Genomic DNA, 21043 nt, shown 5'->3' on the forward strand with positions numbered 1-21043 from the left:
AGGTAGCATTCATCCAAAAGGCTAAAAGTGCACTAACTTTGAAATATCTTGGTAGCATATGTTTAAAGAATATCATGGGCAATGTCCTACTTTGTTTACAGAATGGATATCCTAGAATAGGAGACATTATGATGGACAAATAAAGATGTAAATATAGAATTTTGGGGATGCAAAAGATCTCCTCCCTTGTTAGGTAAACATAATCAACCTATTAATGTCTTAGATTGTATATTTATTTAGCAGTGTGTTCTGTTGAAAATTATGTGAATTTGTTTCATCACACTACAATTGCAAAACTCTGTGACATTAGGAAATAAAATGTTTCTTGATGAAAAGTGCTCAATACATAATTTGCTCAAAATTATTTGTATTTTATATGATAATAATTTATTTTTTTAAATTAGAGTTTTGATCTACTTACACTCATTGAAACTATTTAATGAGCTTACAATAGTAAGTTGCGTTTGTTGTGATCTCTCTTCAGCTTCTCAGTTCCAAAACAAAAATTTATCACTTAAAAAAGTTGTTAAGACACGTCCTTACTTACAAAAACGATAAACTTACAATCAGTGGCACTAACATAGAGTCTCTCTCTATGTATTAACATGGAAAGCTGAAATGTTACCAGGCTGTATATCTCTAATTTTATGCATTCTCAAGTGTATTGAGAACTTTCATTTGTAGTGTAGATACTGTAAGAAATAGACTGAATCTGCCTTTTGTTTATAGAAAATTCTCTATTTGAAGACTTATTATTTTAATTTGTGTGTACAAGTATTCTCTATATATACATATATATGAAAGCACACCCATGGCTAGTGCTTTGAAGATCAGAATAGTGTATTGGTTCACCAGAACTGGAACTACAAACTTTTTTTATTGTCTTTTACTAGATATTTTCTTTATTTACATTTCAAATATTATCCCTTTTTGAACTTCCTCTCCAGAACTGATCTATTCCATTCCTACTTCTACTGCTTATATGATGGTGCACCCTCGTCTACCAACCCACCCAGTCCTTCCTGCATCCCGTTTTATTAGAAACTGTATGAGTGCTAAAAATAAAAACCAGGTCTCCTACAAGTCAAAACACACTCTTAATCACTGAACCATATCTTGAGCCCCATAATAATTCTGTTACTTCTTAGGAACATTACTTAACATAAAACTGATTTCTACTTCAAAATAAAAACAGTAACAGCTGTTAATAGATTATGGAAAAATAGAAACATTTACAAAATATCAAATCCTATATGGGTGATGTTGAAAGTTTTTAATACAACTTATCAAAGACTTAAGACTTCATTAAATAATTCCAAGATTTTGCATTTTAATTATTTGTAACACTTATAATAAGTGCATACTATTAAGACACATATTATCATACATTTATCTGTTCATTTGTGTAAAGAGAATGGTGCAGGAAACAAACCATATGTGTGTATGCCAAAGAACAACATTCAGAAGTTGTTTCTTTCTTCCCATTATCTGAGTTCCAGCATTGAACTTTTGCTTTCAGGAGTCAGGGTTGGTGGAGAGATACTTTATATGAAAGGACAACTCACAAGACAAAGTCTCATAATTTTAAATTATTAGATTTAATGACTATTAAATATTTTATTATAAATATATAGAAATATGGGTACATATTATTTATCACATATTTCTAAGATTTATACTTAAACAATTTTGAATGATTTATTTCACACAGATATATAAACAGTGATAACACTGAGTAAAATAATCATTTTGGTACAATATTTTGAATACTATGTATTTGCTTCTGATATTCCTTCTGAATGTATTAAATAAAATCAAGTCAAATACTTCTAAATACCTTCCTGTACTTTCTCCATCACAGCCTTGATCTGGATGCGGATGTACTGTTTCATGGCTTTCCTGAAGGATGGGAACCACACTGAAGTGACAGAGTTTATTTTATTGGGATTAACAGATGACCCAGTCCTTAAAGTCGTCCTCTTCACCATCATTCTGTGCGTCTACCTGGTGACAGTGTCTGGGAACCTCAGCACCATCCTTCTCATCAGAGTCTCTTCCCAGCTTCATCACCCCATGTACTTTTTTCTCAGCCACTTGGCTTCTGTTGACATAGGCTACTCATCTTCTGTCACACCTAATATGCTTGTCAACTTCCTAGTAGAGAAAACCACCATATCCTACATTGGATGTTCTATACAGTTTGGCTCAGCTGCTTTCTTTGGAACAGTTGAATGCTTCCTTCTAGCTACCATGGCTTATGATCGATTTGTAGCAATCTGCAACCCACTGCTTTATTCCATCAAAATATCCACACAAGCTTGTATCCAGTTGGCTGTATGGTCTTATATAGGGGGGCTCTTTAATGCTTCCTTTACCATACTTTCCTTTTTTTCTTTTTTCTTCTGTGGATCAAATAGAATCAATCACTTTTACTGTGATTTTGCTCCTTTGGTGGAGCTCTCCTGTTCTGATGTCAGTGTCTCTGTAGTTGTTACCTCAATTTTTTCTGCCTCCGTTACTATTATCACAGTGTTTGTCATAGCAATCTCCTATTCCTACATCCTCATCACCATCCTGAAGATGCGCTCCACTGAGGGTCGACAGAAGGCCTTCTCCACCTGCACCTCTCATCTCACTGCAGTCACTCTGTTCTATGGAAGTGTTACATTTATTTATGTGATGCCCAAGTCCAGCTTCTCCACTGAACAGAACAAGGTAGTATCTGTGTTCTACACAGTTGTGATTCCCATGCTGAACCCCCTCATCTACAGTCTTAGGAATAATGAGATTAAAGGTGCTCTTAAAAGACAGCTTGGTAAGAAAACACTTTCTTAGAGTAATCTATTATACTATTATATATATTATACTATTATATATATGAAAGTAGCAGTCACTCAGTGCTGATATAACCCTCATCTCCTTTTTTGTTATTGTCCTTTTTAAAATCTTTATATCTCTCACTTTGTTTTTCTCCATACACCACACACACACACACACACACACACACACACATGCACACACACACATATAATGATATTTCTTGTGTCATTTCTATTTTTTTTACACAGATATTTGAGAAGTTTATGCATTGTAGTTTGAAAATGGCCACCCTCTCCCCAACTTCTTTCAGTCCTATAGCCTCCTCTCTTAAACTTTCTATTCCATGTTCTTTTATTTTGTCAAATACTATTAGTGCTGCCTACATACACTTAGTTTTATAGAAATTCCCTGATTAGCCTTCTCAGAGGCTAATTTTTCTTCATCTGGCAGATATCACTTTCCAATAATTCTTCAACTGGAGATGGGATTTGTAGATAGTTCACCTATGCATTCTTATATTTTAGCTTTTGTTAAATATTTTAAATTTATAGACTCTAACAATGAAATGATGTGTTCATATCTACAACAGTTTGTTTTCTCCTCAAGACTATGCAATTTGCAGTCAACTGCCACCACTGGCCCTTACAATCTTTTTAGATACTCTTTCATAATTGTTCTTGAGTTTGGAGAGAAGAGAATATGAATTATATATTCCATTCAGAGCTAAGATTTTTACAGTTTCTAATTTTCTGAGCATTGACAAGTTGTATATTAGTCATTATCTACTGAAAACTGAAGCTCGCTAATGATAATTAGGAAATGACTAATAAGTAAGTGTAATGATAAACCATTGTATGTGGGTAAATACTACACCCAGTTAGCAGGATAATTGTTGTAGATTCAACGCTAGGACCTATGACTTGTCCATAACAAGTTTAAGATCTAATATAGTGTTTGATGTGGATTTCATGTTATTTCAGTAGCCTTAGTTCCAGTCAGAAAGTAATTAATTTCTTCCAGGACATTTGTATCCCTATAACAGCATTAGGGATGTTTTGTCACAATGTTTAGCTTATAGAAGTCACATCACAAATTTCTTATACTACACATATGATATTTATAATCATGATCATAATAGGCTACTCCTATTTTAACATTTTAATTTATTCTATTCACTTCAAAATAGAATTCAGACAATCTTCTGTCTTCCCAGTTCCTTCTTGAATTAACCTTACTTGCTTTTTTTGCACATCCACCACATTAGCACAACTACCTTAACCACCTCATATGTGTTCCATTTGTTCTCCATCAGATTTCTAAGTTTAAAATGTTTAATTCTTTGCAAAACTATTATCTACTACAGCATAAATTTTATTAGAATTATTTTATTCAGTAATATCTTTAGTATCTACTTGTTCCTAAAATAAAATATATACTCAACATCTAGATACAATGTCACAATAGTTATCCTGTATCTAAAAATAAATCAATTTCAATCTCTGCCACAAATTTCCAAAAATATTTGAGTTCATCAAAGCAGATACCAATGGTTTTTGATACCATTTACCTTCATTCTTCCTAAACTATCCTTAAACATGTCAAAAAGTGCTAGAAATTTTTGGATATAGAAATTATTGTTTAATAATCATCATTAGTTTATTATATTGTAGTTATCAAAAATAAGATAATATTAATATAAAATTCAGAAAATAATTGAACATTAAGCATAAGATATACAAATTCAATGTTAATTGGGAAGCTAATCTTTATGTTCAGGAATGTGGTGTTTACATTACTAAGTGTCTAAGGTCTCATGTACTCAGAAGTGTCTTAAAATTTTACCCAATATTTTGAGGTGTTTGTCAAGTGACAAAGAATAGAAACAATGTTTTAGGAGAGATAATTATAAGGCTCCTAACACAAGAAATGTTATATGGAATCATGTTTTACACACCAAAAACCTCTAACTGTTTCCATGTTACATTCTGTTCTGCATGTACTTTATGCTTATGGTAACTAGTGGGATTCAACACATGCTATCAAACCTCTAAAATAATTGCCAAAATGCTTTTAAAAAATTTGTACATGTATTTATCTTCTTTAAATAAAGTTGTAAGGAAAGAAAAGAAAATATTAAACTTCTTAAACTAAAATATTCAGCTTCTTAAACTGTTGGTCAGTATGTTATGTAGTCATATAGAAAGTAGCTGTCATTACATTTCTGACAAGATAAAAGATTATGAAGGCACAGTTATTAGCATTCTGTCTAGGTACTGCCCCACAGTTAACAGTCAATAGCCAGGTAGGCCTGGCTTACAATAAAGGGGGCTATTTGACTCTCTCCCTCTTTTCTTACTCTTTCTGTCCCATCTCTTCTTGACCCCTTTCTCCCTTTCTCCCCCTCCCCTTCCTCCTCTCTCTCCTCATTTTTCTCCTTCTTTGTGTCATCCTTCTTTGTTTTTCACCTCTCTTTTTCTCTCTCTCTCTTTATATGTATCTACTTCCTATCAAACTATTTTCCCCAGGTCCTAAATAAACTTTATTCAACACTATACCTATCCTATGACTAGTACCTCATGAGGTAGAGATTCTTCAGTGTGCCCTTTCCCAGTATAACATACCTGCCTCTATCAAATATATCTTTAGCTCTATCTTTTTTGTTTTTTTTGTTTCTCTCTCTCTCTCTCTCTCTCTCTCTCTCTCTCTCTCTCTCTCTCTCTCTCTCCTTTTTATTTATTCCTTTCTTTTTTAATAAAGCTCAACAAACCAACAAAGTTCCAAACCTCACCACCACCTTCACCATCACCACCATGAGAGAAACAGCTTGCATAATAAACATGCATGAATAATAACTCCATAATATCATTGCCAACACACAGATTATGAGTAAATTAGCAAAGGTAGACTGCACTCAGTAACAGATATTTATCTGGGAAGTAAAAACAAATAAACTTTTTATTACCCATTAGCACTCTATGCAAATTTGCTACTCTCTCTCCCTCCCCCCTCTCTATATATAGATATAATTTTTCTTTTGTTTTATTTTTAAGATTTATTTATTTAGTTTATGTGTGTATACCTGCATGAATTTAGGAAACAATATGAGCAGATGGGCTCAGATCACATAGAGACAGTAACCCAGGATTTGGAGTTACACATCGTTGTGAACCAACTGAAACTGATATCTAGAATGGAACCTAAGTTCTTTGCACAAGCAGTACTGTTCTAACATGTTAGGCCATCTCCCAAGGTTTTTTAAATAAACTACTATCAGTACATGTTAAATTTGTATACTTATTTACATACATTCATACCAGGAGGTATAAAGATTTTTTTGAGTATACATGCTCATTAATGGAAAAGTTTAACAGACCCTGAATTATAGAGAAATATTATAGGCCAAATTTGGCAGGAATTTGACATTGGACTAGGACAATGAAGCAGTTTCAAGGTAAATACAGCCAAGGAATGTATTATATTTGTTGTATCTTAGTCATACTGATAACCCCCTAGACACAGTGAACACAGGATTTTGTATATTGACTTCTTTTATTACTTTGATTATTGCCTTGTTTGTTTTGACTGATTTTATTATGCCTTAGGACTTACCATATTATGTGTTTGTACCTAGAATGGTACAAAAACAGATTGGAGAATAATAAACCCACTGCAGCCTCAGCACTGTCTAGAGTCATGTTCAAAAGAAGAGTTATTAAACTGGAGAAGTTTCTCAGTGAGAAAAGTCAATTCAATCTTTCCTGATAATCTGGTTTTGATCTGATAACCTACATGGTCAAACCAAGGCAAGCAAGTGCACTCTCTTGCGCTCTCTCTCTCTTCCTCTCCCTCTTTCTTCCTTTCCCTCTCCTCCTCACACACACACTGAAAAAGAAAAGAAAGTATAGAATCAGACTAAACAAACCAAAATCCACAAGGGGATAGAATTAAGAGTAGATTGGGTGGATTGGAGATACAGCTCAGTGAGTAACAGCACACTTTACTCTTGGGAAAGACCTAGGTTCAGTTCCCAGGACCTAAATTATTGCTCACCACCATCTACAATTCCAAGTCATAGAGATTCAAAACAAACTTTTGTCTTCTTCATGCAACAGGCATTTACATAAAAAGTAAAAATAATTCTTTAACAAAAGCATGAGGCATTCCAGAGAACTAGTCTATGGGAATTTAAAGAATCACTCTTCTGTTTTTGCCCTTGTATTGAGTCTCACAGTGATTGTTCTTATGAAAACAATGGTAATGTTATTAGAAACATTCGATATTTAAATACCTCTGCTTTGCTACTTTATATGGAATTCTCCAAAATAGAATAGTATATATCATAGAATACACTCCACACATCTGGACCTTGGAAGGTGTGATGCCCTTATCTTTGATTGATCATATCTAACCATCAAAATTTTCTGTCTCCTTTTATTTTTCTCTCTGTAATTTCTGTATTTTATAACTTCTATACATGATTTACATGATCTCGAACTTATGGTGGCACAGAGTTTGTTTCCTAGTCAATCTCTTGGAATTATAGGTGTTTACATTTTCTAAATGGAACTAACCATTTTATTACCTTGCATGAACCCTTTCAGTACTCCCGAAAGGATCAATATGTCTTCGCATGGATTTTATAGGTTCTGATATTCATTGGACAGCATCTGTCATCACTTCCCATCTTCAAGCCAATTCTCATCTTATGTCTTTTTCATTAGTGAGGATATATCCACAGAATGGCTATACCTTTGACAATCACCCAAATGATTTAAAATATTGAGAAAATAGCCAATCATTTCACGAATATCACCCCATATTTAATGCTTCATAAATGTCTTTTCCACATAACCAGTTTTTTATACTCTGCTATTTCTAATGTTTTTGCTCATACCTCCATTTTCCTAATCATACTTTAATCTATTCCTATTTGGTTTGTGTGCACTCCTTTCTGAAAAGTACTATTTTATAAACATGGTGGAGAAAACTGCATCCCCTCAAGTTTACTACTTTCATGTTACAATAAAGCACATGTTATATTTAAGTACCAAACTACACATAGAAAAGGAAACACATGGGTTTACTATGTTGAAATATTTTGGAGCCATATGAAGATTTGGGCATTTAGTTATTTGCACAATACCTGTTGCTTAATAAATGATAAGTAAGCAGCCAAGCTGAATTGAACTATCTCAAACAATACTGTGAGAGCATAGTTTCTCATTGATATGCAAGATTCTTGTCTGAAGAGAAAAATAGAGATAAGGAGAGAGAGAGAGAGAGAGAGAGAGAGAGAGAGAGAGAGAGAGTGAGAGAGAGAGAGAGCCTATTGCTCTCTCTTCCATGGCCAAAAATTGAAACTTTATGCCATTATTTAAAGCAGATTTTCACAGAGCGGAGCCTGGCCCAACTGCCAGCCGGAAAGGCAGCTCTTACAGGCTGAGCAACTGGTGAGTGGAAGACCTAGGCTGCTGGGGAGCAGAGGGATCTCTGCGGAGTGCACACGGAAAGGGCACCCCCTGCCCTGACCTGCCCTGTCCTCCCCGATCCAGTGACCGGGAACAGATCTTAGGAACATCTGTTTCCACCCGGAGACGACTTCAGGACGCAGAGCGGAGCCTGGGCCACCTGCCAGCCGGAAAGGCAGCTCTTACAGGCTGAGCAACTGTGACCATGAACAGATTTTAGGAACTTCTGTTCCCACCCAGAGACGACTTCAGTACACAGAGCAGAGCCTGGCCCAACTGCCAGCCGGAAAGGCGGCTCATAAAGGCTGAGCAACTGTGACCAGGAGCAGATCTTAGGAACTTCTGTTCCCACCCGGAGAGGACTTCAGGACACAGAGCGGAGCCTGGCCCAACTGCCAGCCGGAAAGGCGGCTCATACAGGCTGAGCAACTGTGACCGGGAAAAGATCTTAGGAACTTCTGTTCCCACCCGGAGACGACTTCAGGACACAGAAATAATCAAAATTAGGGCAGAAATAGACCAAATAGAAACAAAAAGAACCATTGAAAAAATCAACAAAACAAAGAGTTGGTTCTTTGAGAAAATCAACAAGATTGATAAACCCCTAGCCAGAATAACTAAAGGGTAAAGAGAGAATATCCAAATTAACAAAATCTGAAAGGAAAGTGGTGACATAACAACTGAAACTAAGGAAATTCAAGAAATCATCAGATTCTAATACAAAAACTTATACTCCACAAAATTGGAAAATCTAGAGGAAATGGACGAATTCCTAGACAGATACAAGGTCCCAAAGTTTAACCAGGACCAAGTAAACCATCTAAATAACCCTATAACACCTAAAGAAATAGAAGAAGTCATAAAAAGCCTCCCAACCAAAAAAAGCCCAGGTCCAGATGGGTTCAGTGCAGAATTTTATCAGACATTTATTGGGGATATAACACCAATATTCGCCAAACTATTCCAAAAGATAGAATCAGATGGAATATTACCCAACTCATTTTTTGAGGCTACAATAACCCTCGTACCTAAGCCACACAAAGACCCTACAAGGAAAGAGAACTTCAGACCAATCTCACTTATGAACATTGATGCAAATATACTCAACAAAATACTTGCAAACCGAATCCAAGAACACATCAAAACCATCATTCATCATGACCAAGTAGGCTTCATCCCTGGGATGCAGGGATGGTTTAACATAAGGAAATCCATCAATGTAATCCACCATATAAACAAACCTAAAGACCAAAATCACATGGTCATCTCACTAGACACTGAGAAAGCATTTGACAAAATCCAACACCCCTTCATGTTAAAAGTCCTGGAAAGAACAGGAATCCAAGGTCCATACCTAAACATACTAAAAGCAATATACAGCAAACCAACAGCCAACATCAAACTTAATGGCGAGAAACTTGAAGCAATCCCATTAAAATCAGGGACTCGACAAGGCTGCCCACTCTCTCCCTACCTATTCAACATAGTACTGGAAGTCCTGGCTGGAGCAATTAGACATCAAAAGGAGATCAAGGGAATACAAATCGGAAAGGAAGAGATAAAAACATCACTCTTTGCCAATGACATGGTAGTGTACTTGAGTGACCCAAAAATTCGACCAGAGAACTCCTAAGCTGATAAACAAGTTCAGCAAAGTGGCCGGATACAAAATTAACTCAAACAAATCAATAGCCTTCCTATACTCAAAGGACAAACATGTGGAGAAAGAAATTAGGGAAAAGGTACCCTTCATAATAGTTACAAAAACTATGAAATACCTTGGTGTGACTCTAACTAAGGAAGTGAAGGACCTGTATGACAAGAACTTCAAACCTCTAAAGAAAGAAATTGAGGAGGATCTCAGAAAATGGAAAGATCTCCCATGCTCATGGATTGAAAGATCAACATCTTAAAAATGGCCATCCTACCAAAAGCAATCTACAGATTCAATGCAATCCCCATCAAAATTCCAACCCAGTTCTTCATGGAATTGGAAAGATCAATGTGCAATTTCATATGGAATAACAAAAGACCTAGAATAGCGAAATCCATCCTCAACAACAAAAAAACATCTGCAGGAATCACTATCCCTGACCTCAAGCTATATTACAAGGCAATTGTGCTGAAAACTGCATGGTACTGGTACAGAAATAGGCAAGTGGATCAATGGAATAGAATAGAAGATCCAGAAATGAGCCCTCATGTATATGGTCACCTGATTTTTGACAAAGGAGCAGTAAACATTCAATGGAAAAAGGACAGCCTATTCAACAAATGGTGCTGGTCCAACTGGCACTCAACATGCAAAAGACTGAAAATAGACCCGTTCTTATCTCCTTGTACAAAGCTCAAGTGTAAGTGGATTAAAGATCTCCACATTAAACCAGATACACTGGAACTATTAGATGAGAAAGTAGGGAAAACCTTAGAACACATAGGCACAGGAGAAAATTTCCTGAACAAAACACCAATGGCTCAAGCTCTAAGGTCAAAGATTAACAAATGGGACTTAATGAGATTGCAAAGTTTCTGTAAGGCTAAGGACATCGTCAAGAAAACAAAACGGCAACCAACAGAATGGGAAAAGATCTTTACCAACACCACATCAGATAGAGGCCTAATATCCATGGTGTACAAGGAACTCAAAAAGCTAGACACCAGAGAATCAAATAACCCTATTAAAAAATGGGGTACAGAGCTAAACAAAACGTTTTCAGTTGAGGAACACCGAATGGGCGAGAAACTTCTGAGGAAGTGCTCGACATCCTTAGCCATCAGGGAAATGCAAATCAAAACATCCCAAAGATTCCACCTCACACCAGTCAGATTGGCCAAGATCCAAAACTCAGATGACAGCAGATGCTGGCGAGGCTGCGGAGAAAGAGGAACACTTCTCCACTGTTGGTGGGGTTGCAAGCTAATACAACCACTCTGCAAATCTGTCTGGCGATACCTCAGAAAATTGGATATAGTACTACCTGAAGACCCAGCTATTCCACTTCTGGGCATATACCCCAGAGACACTTTAATACACAACAAAGATATATGCACCACAATGTTCATAGCGGCTCTATTTATAATAGCCAGAAGCTGGAAGGAACCCAGAGGTCCTTCAGAAGACGAATGGATACAAAAATTGTGGTACATATACACAATGGAGTACTACTCAGCCACCAGAAACAATGACTTAACCAAATTCTTAAGAAAATGGCTGCATCTTTAGAAGATCATCCTGAGTGAGATAACCCAGTCACAAAAGAACAGACATAATATGCAGTCACTGATAGTGGGATGCTAACCCCAGAGGCTTGCACTCCCCCAGAAACAACTCACAGACTGTATGAAGTCCAAGAAATAAAGAAAACAAAAACTATACATATATTCACAAAACAAGAAGACTTTGACTATTTCCATGTTGTGTTTTGTTTTACATGTACTTTACGCTTATTGTAACTAGTAGGTTTTCAATGCATACTGTCAAGCCCTTGAAAAAAATCAAGTACTGACTAAAAAATATATTCACATGGTTTTATGTAAAATTTATTTTAATGTCTGAAAAAACAGTACTGACAAAAATGTATAATTTTAAGCAAAAAATGTTTAAAATCTGTACATTTATCTTTGTTTTGCAAAATAAAGTCGTTAAAAAAAAAAGCAGATTTTCAAGCATCTGTACTCTGCCTGATGAGGCAGATGTGGAATTTGCACCACAATATGTGTCCGTTATTTTTTTATGTTTCATTTTCTTATATTTTTCAAATTAACATGAGTGTGTATGTATGTATGAAATCAAGTCATCAAGCTTTGTGGCAAGCATTTGTATACGTAAGCCATATTAATGGCCTAATTTAATTTTTTAGTTCTTTTATATTTTAAATAAGACATTAAACTAAGAAATTTAAAACACATTCCTATTTTGCACCTCATATTTCTCTGCATTTAATATACCTTCTTTTTAGTCTTGCTTAGCATTTTTCAGTGAAAAATACTGCATATTTTATGCAGTAGACAAAAATAAATAATTTCCATTTGGGTAAATAATAACTTCAAACCACAATTATACAAATAAAAATAAGTATAACAATGGGAATAAATCAAGTTTTCCAAAATTTACACCTACCCCAGGGTTGGTAAAATGTAGACTATCTTTGCCCATAGTGTCTCCAAAAGTCTGACACAGTGCATCATTGAGCAATTCCTTAAGAGTAAAAGAACAACAACTGCTGCAGCAAAAAAAAAGTACATGAATGATAGAATCAAGAGACTTGATTCCACAATGATTTGAGTGCTTCTTGGATATTTGTAAAACCACTCTTTTACTGATATTTCTCATATGTAAATTTTAGGAATATTTTAATGCCAGGTTAATAGGATTATTATGAAAATTAATTATGTAAGTGGAGTTTTTCAAAGCAGGTTCTCTGTGGTAAGTATTAATTTTGCAAATACTAATGAACATGAGTGTGATAATCTACATACTCAGGCAAGCTATTTCTAAAATGAAATTAATACCATCACTTTACATAGTTGCTATGTTTGTATACACAACCAATTTAAAGTAGATCTCATGCAGCAAGGGTAAATTATATTTGGGTACAAGAAATTTAAAGAGAATATTTCTTGATATTGCTAAAATTCTATGCTTAATATAATATTAATTTTAAAGACTTCAAGATAGCATCCAAATAAACACACATAGAAAGTATGGTTTAGAATAGAGAAATACAATGTTAATTTAATCTTCACATGATAGACACTGGGAGTGACATAGATAAATAAAATATTATAATACACTTTAAAGAGGAAATTCTATGAATATATTTTGACAGTTGCCTTCCTCAGGGCCTCCTTTACATCTCTGTTCCTTAGACTATAGATAAGGGGGTTCAACATGGGGATCACCACTGTATAAAACAGGGAAACCACTTTGTTCTGCTTAGATGAGTAGATGGACTTGGGCATCACATAAATGAAGGTAATGGTTCCATAGTAGAGGGTGACTGCAGTGAGGTGGGAGGTGCATGTGGAGAAGGCCTTGTGGCGGCCCTCAGTGGAGTGCATCTTCAAAATGGTGATTAGGATGTAGATGTAGGAAACAACTATAACAAACACTGTGATCACAATAATGGATCCAGCAGAGATGGAGGGGATGATTCCCATAATGGAGACATCTGAGCATGACAGTTTCAACAAAGGGGAGAAATCACAGAAGAAGTGATCTATCTGATTTCCTCCACAAAAGGACAGATTTAACAAACAACCTGTAAATGTCCATGCATTCACACAGCCACCCACATAAGATGCTCCAACTAAAAGAAGGCAGATTTGGGAAGACATATGTGTAGAGTAAAGTAAGGGTGAGCAGATGGCTACATATCTATCATAGGCCATGGCAGCCAGCAGGAAACATTCAGCTGTCCCAAACGTCACAACAGAACAGAGTTGTGCTTCACAGACATGCACAGGGAGGGCTGTTCCATGTACAATGAATCCTACCAGCATTATAGGTGTAACTGATGTGGAGTAGCCAACGTCCACAAAAGCCAGATGGCTAAGAAACATGTACATGGGGGTTTGAAGCTGGGGACAACTTCTTACTAAATTTATTATGCTGATATTTCCTAATAAGGTGACAATGTATATTCCAAGAAAAAACACAAAAAAGATGACACAGAGTGTAGGATCATCTGTTAACCCCAAAAGGATGAATTCTCTCACTGTAGTGTGGTTTTCAGGGTCCATCTCTAGAATGAATTGTCTCTGTGGAGGAAAATAATGAAATCATTTCTTTAATGTTTTCATTGTATATAATCCTTGATGTATATAGTTATTCAGCAACTCAATAATATATTCTTTATATCAAAACGTACTTACTAGGGTTCTTCAGGATTATGGGTTTTAACTCTGTACATAATATGAGAAAGATGAGCCTCACTCTCTGACATGCCATATGATTTCAGTTGAAGTCACTTCCTTGGCAAGCTATTACAGGCATATTTGTTTCCTAAGGTTCAGATCAAGTTTCAGAGTGGTAACAGCATTGCCATTTAGCTCAACGGTACACTGAAATTAAGAATATACCTCATAGCCAATCTTCCCATAAATCTGTTTCTTCAACCACTCCTCCTCTAATTTAATTTACAGAATAGCAGCCCATCAACCCAATCTGCTCTTTCTGCTTTTTGGTAGACTCCCTGACTCATGTCAAAGTTAAGAAACTGATACATTCCTCTTCAAGTTCTGTTCTTTGGTAACATTTAATTTACAGCACATTTTAAGTAAACAATTTGATAGTATTTTAAATTTATGCTTTCATATAAAATTGTGTTACATCATACTTTATTGTAAAGTAATTTCAAGAATGGTATGATGGAAAACTAAGTTGATCTTAGTTTTTATTTTATTTTATTTTATTTTAAATAAAATTTTATTTTAATTTATTTTATTCCTGGATGTAAATTTAAAATAATGTTAATTACGTTCTTTTGAATAATCACCTTTTAAATATTCTTTAGATACTCATCATTACCTTTATAACTAGTAACATTATAATATAAAACAAGCCTTTGGAGAAAACAAAATAGAATGCCATCGATTTAAATAATAGTGTTATTTTTACTTACTTTATTTAAGACAATAATTAAAAAGAACTATGTCTGTGTGCAAAGGTCAATTTATGCCAGTACAAAAAATAATGAAAATACTAAATCAATTTTCCCCAGTTCTCACTAATTATTTTTTGCGTGCTTTAATGCATTTTAATTAAGGGGTTTGTGCCTTTTGTATTTAGACACTTCTCCATGAAAAACACAAAGTTCTTGTGCTTTGAAGCAATCCTAAGATGGCAGAAATAATATTAATGAACAGTTGTCATTAATTATAAAAGAAAAGAAAAAGGTGTTATAGCAGTCATACTGAAAGTTCAGTGACAATTAAAATGTCATTATATTGATATGAACTCTCACAGAATAAAAATCATTCTAAAGGATTTCTGTTAAATATATGGTTGAATTGCTAAAAAAAAAAAAAAAAAAAAAAAAAAAAAAAAAAAAAAAAAAAAAAAAAAAAAAACTATGTTGCTTTTTTACAGGACCTGTGTTATATTTCCAGCCACTACATGTCCCAAACCATCCATAACTACACTTCTAGAGCTCCAAGTCCTTCTGACCTCATGTGATGTATATATACACAGGTAGAAAAACACTTATGCACATAAACTATTATAAATCTTTAAACTTATAATTGATTTTACGAATTTGTTCAGTGTAAGAATTTTTATTCATCCATATCTATGTCAATTACTCCAATTCATTGTAACACTTTTGAGAAAGATCTGTTGATTACAAATCCTATGAGCTTCTGTTTTCACTTAACTAAAGAAAAGTGTACTCTGTGGGTTGGGTAAGGCAGACTTGCCAGGATAGACTTTAGAGAAGAATATGGAGGGTTAGGTTGGATGAAGAAGTTGGATGCAGTGTTAAATCTTTAATTTTCAAAACACCTCACAATCTATTGAAATATTTTATTTGGGGGCAAATATAATAGTGTTTCTACATAGAATAGTACACGCAAGTTACTATTATTAATAAAATGCTTCCCATCCCACCAAAAACTCCATCCTCATTTACATTTTGAAATATCTCTTAATGCTATATATGCTTTCTCACAATTTTTTTCAAGGATTGAGACATCTACTCTGTTTTGAAGCAGAATAGGGGGAAAGATGTGAGGCTCACTGGGTGGATCAGAGGGAGGGGAAACTGAAGTAGGAATGCAAAGTATGAGAGAAGAAAATATAAAAAAGTATTTTGTTTCTATGATGATGAGTTTCCACATAAGACCCTTAGTTCCTGCACTAGTAGACACATAACTTCCTCCTACCAGCATTGTGCCAGTTCTTAAGGTTTTTGAGCACTTCCCAGCAATAGTGAACATGCTTATTGAGTGGCATGACAAGGTATTAATTCCTTGAGAGCTTTTACATGTTTTCCTCCTAAAAAATAATAATACTGTTCTTCTGACACTTGGACTGAGATTTTTAACTAGAAAATTGTAAAAGACAATGAACAAACAGATGCAGACTGTTTACGAATGTTTTTCCACTGCATTGATAACTGACCTACCTTAGATATGTTTAAGTCACTATAATAGCATGTATCTTACTGTCCTTAGTGCTAGCACTGTTTTAAAAAATTCTATTTTAAATCTTATGAATTCCAAACAATAATATCAAAGGTAGAAAATGTCTATTTCCCATAGAAATCTTTTAAATGTTTGACTAGAGCTATCATGGCTCTTTTGACTTACTAAGCTTAGTTAAGCATTTGAAATTCCTGGTTGTTTCTTTTTCTGTGGTATGCTTTCCAGGTTTTGAAATTCTCTTTGTCAAATACTGAACAAAAATACTGGTGTTAAGGAATAATGGTATTCCTACTTTACCTTCTTCCTCAACTGATTTCAGTAGGGGAAATCATAGACCCCATGTGATTATCCAAGAGTCCACCTGTGAGGGCTTCAGACTCAGTGGGTCGAAATCATACAAGGTGCGTGCTATACATGCCACATGATTTTAATTTGGTTCTTGCTGTATGTATTTGTACAGTGGAATTGTTAGCCACACAATGTAATATTGTAAAATTAAAGGAAATTCTTAACAAAATTTAAAAAATACTGTCTAAAATTTTTAGAGGTATTTGATTATATGCCACAATAAAGCAACTTTTAAAAAAAGGTATAATATTTTCATGGGCTTTTAATCATTCAGTGGTTTGAGGAGATATATTATTTTTTTATTCAACACTTCAGTGAATTTTTACCACAACTCTAAGGAAAGCAGGAGATACAGACTCTGTTATTTCCTCTGTTTGTTACTAAGGAATTAATATGCACTAAAACCTATGTATTAATGCTCTCATTTCCTCTTCAACAACCACTGAAGATCTATATGTCTGAGTGTCCCACTTTCTCCTTTACTGAAATCAGTATCTGTAGTCCTGTATCCTCCCATGAATGGACTATGCACCTGTGAAGATAAACAGTGGCTCTTGAAGTCAGAACCTAGTCCAACAAAAGAAAATCTATTTCTTTGTTTGTTCTTTCCTTTCTCTGATTTCCTTTTCAGAGTCTTATTCTCAAACTTAGCAAAGGTTTTGCCAGAGACTTCTCACATGTCCCTGATATCCAGGAAAAAATGGTCCAGCTGTGCCAGCTAACCTGCATAGCAACACTTTTGTAAATAAAGTTTTTCACAGGAGTCAAAAGATAACACCAGTAAAGCAGTTTTGGTTGTTTATAATTGTTCTTGAACTAATAAAAATTCATCTTAAGGCTAATGAATCTCTCACTTACATTTAAAGTCAAAATGGCTGGGACTGAATTTCAAAGAAGACTCTATAAGACCAATGGATCCCATTTGTTCTTGTAGTTGATAACTTCACACTAGGAAGCACTGACTGCCACACCTGGTTAAAGAGCATTGTTACACACATGTGGTGTGGATGATTGCAAGAGTCTGTGATGGTGGGGGAGAAGAGATGGCAAATGTCAACATGACAAATCCTCTGGGGCGATTGCTGCTAATCCCTTTGAGATAAAACTTCATGGGTTTGTTGTACATAAATGACCTATGGAATCAGGTGGCTCATTAGGTCATCTGTCAAGGATTTGTTTAATATTTACCACAGCAAAATGTATCAAATTTTATACATAAGGTTGGTGTTTACATTGAATCTGGTTTCAATACTTAATATATATTTACAGATAAAATATTTGATATTCCCATTAACAAATCAGAAGAAAGAATATAGATACTTTGAAAGTAAGATAAAAATAAGATTGCAAGAGTTTAGATGTCTTCCAGAATGGCAATAGTTGTCACATCTCGTGCAGTGACCTTGGTGTAAGTCAATCACAGAACAAACTTCACCTCTAAACTCAAAGGCTCAGTCTTACTCTATTTCTCTTGCTATTTTTAATTTCAGTAGCTCATTTAGTCTCATGTCCAAAGAAGTATGTTTAAACCACTACAGTAATTAGAAGTAAGGTTCCTTCATTGTTTCCTTTTATGCTGATAATTATACAAAATACTTTATATGCATTGAAACTTCAAAGCAACTTTAAGATGTAGGCACTTTTACTATTCTCATTTTTCACATGAGAGAACAGTGAATTTTCCACTAAATTTACAGGGTTTCCCACTAATGTCTCCCTAATAATACTGAAGAAAGCACTTCCAGTAGATAGACAGGACCCCCAGGGTGGGCATGAAGTTACTAACCTATCTTCAAAATTTTAGACCCAGAATTATCTGAAAGAAATGCAGAGACAAAAATGGAGCGGAAATCAAATGAAAAGACATTCAGTGTACATCCAAACTTGGTATTCAACCCATGGGCAAGCAGAGAACCCTAACACTATTACTGATGGCATGTTGCACTTGCAGACAGAAGCCCCACATGGCTGTCCTCTGAGAGATTCTTCCAGCAGTTGACTGAGACACATGCAAACACTTATAGCCAACCATTGGACTGAGATTTTGTTACCCTTATGGAAGAACTAGGGGAAGGATTGAAGTTGCTGAAGGAAATGGCAACTCCATGGGAAGACCAACTGTATCAACTAACCTGAACCCCTGGGTGTTCCCAGAAACTAACCCACCAACCAGAGTACATACATGATCTGGTCTATGGCCTATGGTATATATCAGAGGACTACCATGTGTCTTCTCAGTAGGAGAGAATAAAATTAATTCTGTAAAGACTTTACACAGAATGAAAGAGGATAGAGGGTGGTGGTGGTGAAGGGCATGGAGGGTGAGTTAGTAGGGAGTGAATGAGGAGTATGGTGTGGTGGATGAATGGATTGGATGTGGTGTGTGAGGAAACATTCTTTAAGAGGCAAAGGAGAGTGCTGAAGGGATGAAGAACTCTTGAAAAGAGGACCAAGAAAGCAGGAAACAGTTGGAATATAAACAAACAAACAAACAAACTTAGCTTAGGAACTTCCTTTTATTTTTGATTTTACATAGTTGTATTTGAAAAAAAATTTTAAGTGAATGCTAGGGTGGTGAGTTAGGAGTGTGTGGGTTGGAGGGAGAGTGTTGCAATATCCTTTTCAACCCAATTGTCAATTTGTTGCATTTTTCTCTTCAACCCAAATAAACCCTGTCAATGAAAACATGACTCAGTAATTAGGAAAACAAACTGCGGTCTATTTTGGGCAGATTTACAACTACACACTCTATTCCCCTCCAAAGAAAACACTTTCACTTGCTGTAAACCATCCTCGTGTTCCCATTCTGTTTGTCCTCCTTCTCCTCTGACTCCTCCTCTTCCATTTCCTCTTTTTTGACCCAACTCCTCTCCCTGTATAATCATGTATTGCCTTAACACAAATCTACAGGGGAGTATCCTCATAGAAACTTGGGGGAGGGGAATAGGAGAAGGAGAAGGGAGAGCAGGAAAAGGGGATAACATTTGATGTGTACTTAAATAAAATATCCCATAAAAATGGGGGGAAAAGAAAAAAAAAGGAAAACAAACAAAACAGGTTTATGTGCTTAACAAATGTGTTCAGTTTGTTTGAAACTCTTCATTTAAAAAATAAAGAGCATTTTGCAAAATACATTTGTACCAAAAAGACCACATACTACCAAAATTATCCACACTTTATAACTAAAATGCTTCTCAATATTACGTTATTTCTATAAAGTTAATTCTATTCCCTATGGTAAAATTCCACTCTTTTTTTTTATTGGACAGTCTCTATATTTACATTTCAAATGTTATCTATTTTCTCCCCACTACCATCCCTGCTCCAACTCCCCTTGCTTCCAAGAAGTTGCTTTCTCTCTCAATAGCCCTCTCCACCTCTGTGCCTTGGCATTCCCCATACTGGAAAAACCACACCTTTACTGGACAAAAGGCCTCTTTTCCCATCGATGCCAGACCATGCTATCCTCTGTTACATGTGCAACTGGAACCATGGGTCTCCCCATGTGTGCTCATTGGTTGCTGTTTTAGTGCCTTGGGGCTCTCTGGAGGGTTTGCTTGGTTGATCATATTATTTCCATGGGATGCAAACCCTTTCAACTCCTTTAGCCCTTTCTCTAGCTCTTTCATTGGGGTCCATGTATCCTGTCTGATGGTTTCTTGCAAGTATCCTCAACTGTATCTGTATGAAACTGGCAGAGCCTCTGAGGAGGCATTAATGTCTGGCTCCTGCCAGTAAGTTCTTTTTGGCATCAGCAATAGTGCTTGTGCTTGGTGGCTGCATATGGGGTGCATCCCAATGAGGCAGTCTCTCAATGATCTTTCCTTCAGTCTTTTTTACACTATTTGTCCCTGTATTTTCTCCTGTGAGAGTTTTGTTCTCCCTTCTAGGGAGAACTGAGGTATCCACTTTCTGGCCTTCCTTCTTTTTGAGCTTCATAAGTTCTGTCAATTATTTCTTGGGTATTCAGAATTTTGGAGACTAGTATTCACTTATCAGTTAGTATGTAGCATTTGTGTTCTTTAGTGACTGACTGGGATACTTCACTCTGGATGATAGCTTTTAGTTCTGTCCATTTGCCTAGGAATATCATGAAGTCATTGTTTCTAATAAATGAGTAGTATTCAATTGTGTAAATGTACCACAATTTCTGTATCCATTCCTCTGTTGAAGGACATCTGGATTTATTCCAGCTTTGGGCTTTTATAAATAAGGCTGCTATGAACATGGAGAATGTGTTCACATTATATGTTAGAGAAACTTCT

The 21043-nt window shown here is 35.5% G+C and overlaps 3 protein-coding genes across 3 annotated transcripts in view; 2 read left to right on the top strand and 1 right to left on the bottom strand.

Annotated features, from left to right (window-relative positions):
* Nucleotides 1-21043, top strand: part of LOC308417178 (olfactory receptor 5P6) — a gene marked incomplete at both ends in the record, with an annotated part of 162669 nt that overhangs the window by 14620 nt on the left and 127006 nt on the right. The window lies entirely within an intron of this gene.
* LOC308417188 (olfactory receptor 5P67) lies at nucleotides 1891-2835 on the top strand (the record flags this gene model as incomplete). Its single annotated transcript, XM_080912344.1, has 1 exon — nucleotides 1891-2835. The coding sequence occupies one exon, from the start codon at nucleotides 1891-1893 to the stop codon at nucleotides 2833-2835; it is 945 nt and encodes a 314-aa protein (XP_080768470.1).
* Nucleotides 13098-14030, bottom strand: LOC308417196 (olfactory receptor 5P1; the record flags this gene model as incomplete). The annotated part of the gene is made up of 1 exon (XM_080912351.1): nucleotides 13098-14030. One exon carries the CDS (start codon nucleotides 14028-14030, stop codon nucleotides 13098-13100), a length of 933 nt encoding a protein of 310 aa, XP_080768477.1.

Source organism: Micromys minutus (genome assembly GCF_963924665.1).
Source record: "Micromys minutus genome assembly, chromosome: 2".
NCBI classification, from domain to species: domain Eukaryota; kingdom Metazoa; phylum Chordata; class Mammalia; order Rodentia; family Muridae; genus Micromys; species Micromys minutus.